At 49.2% G+C, this 5,595-nt stretch overlaps 1 protein-coding gene across 1 annotated transcript; it reads left to right on the forward strand.

The window, feature by feature from the left end:
* Positions 1 to 275: 275 nt before the first annotated feature.
* LOC127001435 (uncharacterized) lies at positions 276 to 1,672 on the forward strand. The gene is made up of 2 exons (XM_050865963.1): positions 276 to 359; positions 479 to 1,672. Exons 1-2 carry the CDS (start codon positions 276 to 278, stop codon positions 1,670 to 1,672), a joined length of 1,278 nt encoding a protein of 425 aa, XP_050721920.1.
* The last annotated feature ends 3,923 nt before the right edge of the window (positions 1,673 to 5,595 follow it).

Raw genomic sequence — 5,595 nt, forward strand, 5'->3', positions numbered from 1 at the left:
CTAGTTGCAGGTGGACACGTAACTAATTAGCCACATCCCGATCCCCTAAAAAATACTCGCCAAAAATAGCATAGTTATTACAGTCATCCATATAAAGATTAGCGATTTAAATGAACTGTTAAATCGTCTGGTGGCAGGTTTAGCATTTTCACTTCAATGTCAATAAATAACAAAAGGAAATCTATGGAAAGCTAAACACATGAATCTCACTCGGCGCCAGCGTGGAAAAAAAATATGCATGCACCCGCTGCGAACAAATTTTACGTGCCGAATAAATGCGTGCCGTCGCTGGTGCTGATGGCGGCGCTGGTGCTGGTGGTGCCGTGCTAGCGATCAACACAAAAGTCCAATTAACGGACGTAATTATCCAGACGAGAGTGGCTTCCCGCCCAACTATTCTCCCTCACTGGACGAATCACACATGACACGACGCCACAGACCCCTCATCCACACCCCAGACCCCTCATCCGCACCCCAGAACCCTCATCCACAACCCATGCCCCTCACCCACACCCCAGGACCCTCATCCACACCCCAGGACCCTCATCCACACCCTAAATCCCTCATTCGCACCCCAGAACTCTCACCCTCACCCCAGACCCCTCATTCGAAACCCAGAACCCTCAGCTGCACCCCAGGCCCCTCATCCACACCCCAGGCCCCTCACCCGCATCCCAGAACCCTCACCCGCACCCCAGGACCCTCATCCACACCCCAGAACTCTCATCCACACCCCAGACCATTCTTCCACACCCCAGACCCCTCACCCACACCCCAGACCCCTCATGCACACCCCAGACCCTTCGTCCACACCCCAGTCCCCTCATCCACACCCCAGACCCCTCACCCACACCCCAGACCCCTCATCCACACCCCAGACCCTTCGTCCACACCCCAGGCCCCTCATCCACACCCCAGACCCTCCGTCCACACCCCAGGCCCCTCATCCACATCGCAGACCCCTCATCCACACCCCAGACTCTTCATCCACACCCCAGACCCTTCATCCACACCCCAGACCCCTCATCCACACCCCAGACCCTTCATCCACACCCCAGGCCCCTCATCCGAAACCCAGACCCTTCATCCACACCCCAGGCCCCTCATCCACACCCCAGACCCCTCATTCACAACCCCGACCCTCATCCACCCGCACCCCAGGCTCCTCATCCACACCCCAGAACCCTCATCCACACCCCAGACCATTCGTCCACACCCCAGACCCCTCACCCACACCCCAGACCCCTCATCCACACCCCAGACCCATCGTCTACACCCCAGGCCCCTCATCCACACCCCAGACCCCTCAACCACACCCCAGACCCCTCATCCACACCCCAGACCCTTCGTCCACACCCCAGGCCCCTCATCCACACCCCAGACCCCTCATCCACACCCCAGACTCTTCATCCACACCCCAGACCCCTCATCCACACCCCAGACCCTTCATCCACACCCCAGGCCCCTCATCCGTAACCCAGACCCTTCATCCACACCCCAGGCCCCTCATCCACACCCCAGACCCCTCATCCACACCCCAGACCCTTCATCCACACCCCAGACCCCTCACTCACACCCCAGATCCCTCATTCGCACCCCATTCCCGTGTCCCCCCTTGCAAGCACACCGGCAGTTCACTTCACTGGGTTCTCCTTCCCTTCTTTTCTTCTGACGCGATGCCAATCAGTCAGAAAACTTCCCTCTACACCTGAACAACAATGTGACGCAACTGAGAAAAAAAAACATATTCCACCATATCAAAAAAGAGGAGGAGGAGGAGGAGGAAAAGAAGGGTAAAGAAGAGGAACAGGGGGAAAAGAAGGAGAGAGGCAGAAAGAGGAGCCAAAGAAGGAAAGGACAAGGTGGAGGAGAAAAGAGAAAGAGGAGGTTCAAGAGGAAAATAAAAATGGGAGACGGAGGCGTAAGTAAAGAGGGACACAAGGGGAGAGGTCCATCAACACCTTACTCCGTGCCATCCACACCTGTTCTCCCTCTCACTAATTACGAAAGGTATCACAAGGCGTCACCTGTACCACCGGCGGAGCGAGCGTGAGCGTAATTGGCTCCGTACCTGACAATCACGCACTCCATGATCGATTAATTACGCTACATGGAGAAACAACATCGCCAAGACAACCTGTAATTACCTGGACTCACGCAAACGTATGATGCACCTTTGTGAATTAAATTAGATTAACGCAACTTTTCAGGTGGTTTTAATGGCCGGCTGACCGCGGTAATTACACGAGTCACGCCCCGTCGCTTTCATGCTACAGTTGGACAAATAAAAATAGTGAAAAAAAAATAAAGTAGTTCAAATAATAAACGAGGACTCGCGCAAACCCATTAGGCAGTGTCGGCCACAAAGCAATATTTAGGAGAGGGATGACGCAGTGATGGGACGTGAGCAGAGTAAACATGAAAACAACAACAATATTAATTACACAACAGTATTATCATTTCTGCCTCAACTGCAATTCCATTTCGCTGTTATTCCTTGTGACACCACCACTAACGATGATAGCATGATTACTATCCATTACTGACACCGCTGATCTCAATTAAAATACTGCACCACTAACAATAACTACAAGTATAACAACAACAACAACAACAACAACAACAACAATAGCAACAACAACAACTACTGCTACTACTACTCCTACTACTACTACTACTACTACTACTGCTACTTCTATCCCTGCTGTTGCTGCTGCTGTTGTGTCTACTCATTCTACCATTAGTTTTAAGTAAATACCAATAACAAACAAGGTGAAGATAACGAAAACAACGAACAAAGGATCCATTAATAGTCGAAACAGTCAAGCCACTTCAATAACAATTCAAAAAAGTGACAAAAAAGTTAATTCGCGACTCTTAGCAATTGATCCGTCCACACCGAAATACAAACACTTTTTTATCGACGGTAAAACACTCATATAACGAGCACACCAACCAACCCACTGACACACACACACACACACACACACACACACACACACACAACCTCTCCACCCTACCCACATGCACTGACCCCAATTTCCCTCCCCCACATACAAACACTTATGACCACCCCCGCAGACCACTAGAAAGCGAGGGCCAGCGCCAAACAGGAACAGAACTAGGCCAGGCGGAGGAAGGCGGCAGGCAGGCAGGCGCGCAGGCAGGTAGGCAGATGGACAGGCAGACAGGTAGGCAGGAACGTAGGTCGGCAGGTAGGTCGGTGGTGGCCTGATTGGCGGGACACCACGAATTAAGGTATTGGGAACAAATCATCAATCTTGTGGCGCTGACAGGTGGGCGGCCGGGAGGGAAAACAGAGGTGGATGCTGATAGATAGCGGCGGCGAGGCGGGGACACGGGGTGGATTGATGACCGCTCGTGGGAGGCTAATAAAGGCGGCATAACAAACGTGAACGGACAAGGGAAGCGCGCGAGGGAAAAGGAGGGATAGAGAGGGAGGAGTCAATAGAGAGATAGATGAATGGGAAGAGTAATGGGACACGGGCTGGCGAGATGACCGCTCGTGTGGCTGGTAACAGGGGCGGCATGGCGAACTTGAACACGAGAAGCGACAAAGGGAGAATGTTGTGTGTTGTTGGATAGAGAAAAGAGATGCCAATAGATAGACACAGCTTCAGACACGGTATGGGTACACGCAGTATATAAATAGCCGCTTGTGGAAAGGTAATAATCGAATCAAAACAAACTTGGGTAGTGAAGGTTTGAAAGTGGAGAGCGAGAGAGAGGGAGGGGAGGAGGGGAAGACAAAGTGAAGAGACGTGTCAATAGATAGATAATGCAGACAGGCAGGGACAAAGAGTGGATAGATAGTCACTTGCGGGTTTGGTAATAATAGAATAACGAAGCTGAAGGTCGAGAGAGAGAGAGAGAGAGAGAGAGAGAGAGAGAGAGAGATAATGGGTGTTTTGAAAGCGAGTGTCGTTCGGGCAAGGAGCGTTTGGCTGCATGACTGTATAATTGTAACACAAACACACGGGCATCATTGTTTTTTCGTTTATTTCTTTTACATGAATTATACTGCGGCGTGTGTGTGTGTGTGTGTGTGTGTGTGTGTGTGTGTGTGTGTGTGTGTGTGTGTGTGTGTGTGTGTGTGTGTGTGCGGGCTATTTTTGTATCTTATTTATTTGCGTCCTTCAGCTGCCTCCTTATCTGTAAAAAAAAAAAAAAATATTCTCCTCCCTTCCTTCAGACAGATATTCTCAAGCCAAATATAGCTCTGCCTTTCTTCGTCTATCTCCTTCTTTTACCAGCTTTTACTTTTTCTTTTAAGCTTTCTCCTTTTTTGCTCACATATTTTATCTTGAAATATGCATTTGTCTCATTTTATTTGTCTGGTTTTCTTTCTATTTACGTTTGCACCTAGAATCTCTCTCTCTCTCTCTCTCTCTCACCCACCCTCACTCAGTAGGCTTATCTCATCGGGTCGCAGAGTACGTCCTTGCTATTCCCTCGCGTGTCTCGTCTTGTACCTCGCCCCGTCCCTTCGCGGTGACTCAAGCCTCGGGGGTGAGGTGGTAAACAGGGCCGAGAGAGCGGGAGAGGCGGTGAAGAGAGGGAGAGGAAGGCAGACACAGAGAGATCGAAGTGCTGAGACCCAGAACGAGACCAAGCCAGAGATTGTGCGAAAGCGACCGTGAAAGAAGTCACAGCGCAAAAAAAAAAGAGGAAAAGATTGTAACAGAGGGAGCAGGGCGGATATTGAGAGTCGAAGAGAGAGAATGCAAGAAGAAGAAAAGGGTGAGTGGGGGACTGGAATAGGGACGAGTGGGAAGATATTCACTGGAACACGAGGAAGGAACAGCGGCTGAAAGAGGAAGGTAAAAATCGTCCTTGCTGGAAAAGACAAAAAATAGTAAAAAAAAGACAAGGAAAGTAAAGAAGGTGACAAGGAGAGACGATGAGTGGACAAATAGTAAGTGACATCAGAGGCAAAGAATAGGAACAGATGGGAAGAGTGAGGTAGAAGAGCCACTAAAAGAGAAGAAATATGGAAGCAAGGAGAGAAGAGAAGGGAAGGTGGTGACAAGGAGAAAAGCAGATTGGAGGGAGATGGAGTAGGGAGCAAGATAGAGATGGCAGGAAGTGCGTCGTAGAAAAGCCCCTGAAGTCAAGAAGAAAGGAAGAGGAAAGCAAAGAAGATAACACGACAGAGATGAGAAAAGAAAGAGGAAGGCAAAGGAGGAGATAAGGCGACACAGATGAGATGTAGAGAGAAGAGGGAAAAGGAGCTGGAGTGACAGAGAGAGAGGAGACCGAAGTGGCAAGGAAGGAGACATAGAAGATTAAAGAATGGAAGATAATATATTATGCACTATCCAATAACAGAAAACGGTGTGCTCTATAGACGAAGGGAAACTAGGTCGAGATGGAGTTACAGAGTGAGAGAAAAGTGAAATGTAATACAAATCAAGTAGATACAGAGGAACAAAGAAATTAAGAAAAAAAAACCCAGGCATAGAAAAGATAACGAAGCCGATGTGGATGAGGGCAGATGTAAGGAGACAGAGAAAACAAAATCGGATAGAAATAAAATGATATGATAAATCTATGAAAAAGGAGGTACAGGATATA

This window comes from Eriocheir sinensis, chromosome 21 (genome assembly GCF_024679095.1).
Source record: "Eriocheir sinensis breed Jianghai 21 chromosome 21, ASM2467909v1, whole genome shotgun sequence".
Taxonomy (NCBI): Eukaryota; Metazoa; Arthropoda; class Malacostraca; order Decapoda; family Varunidae; genus Eriocheir; species Eriocheir sinensis.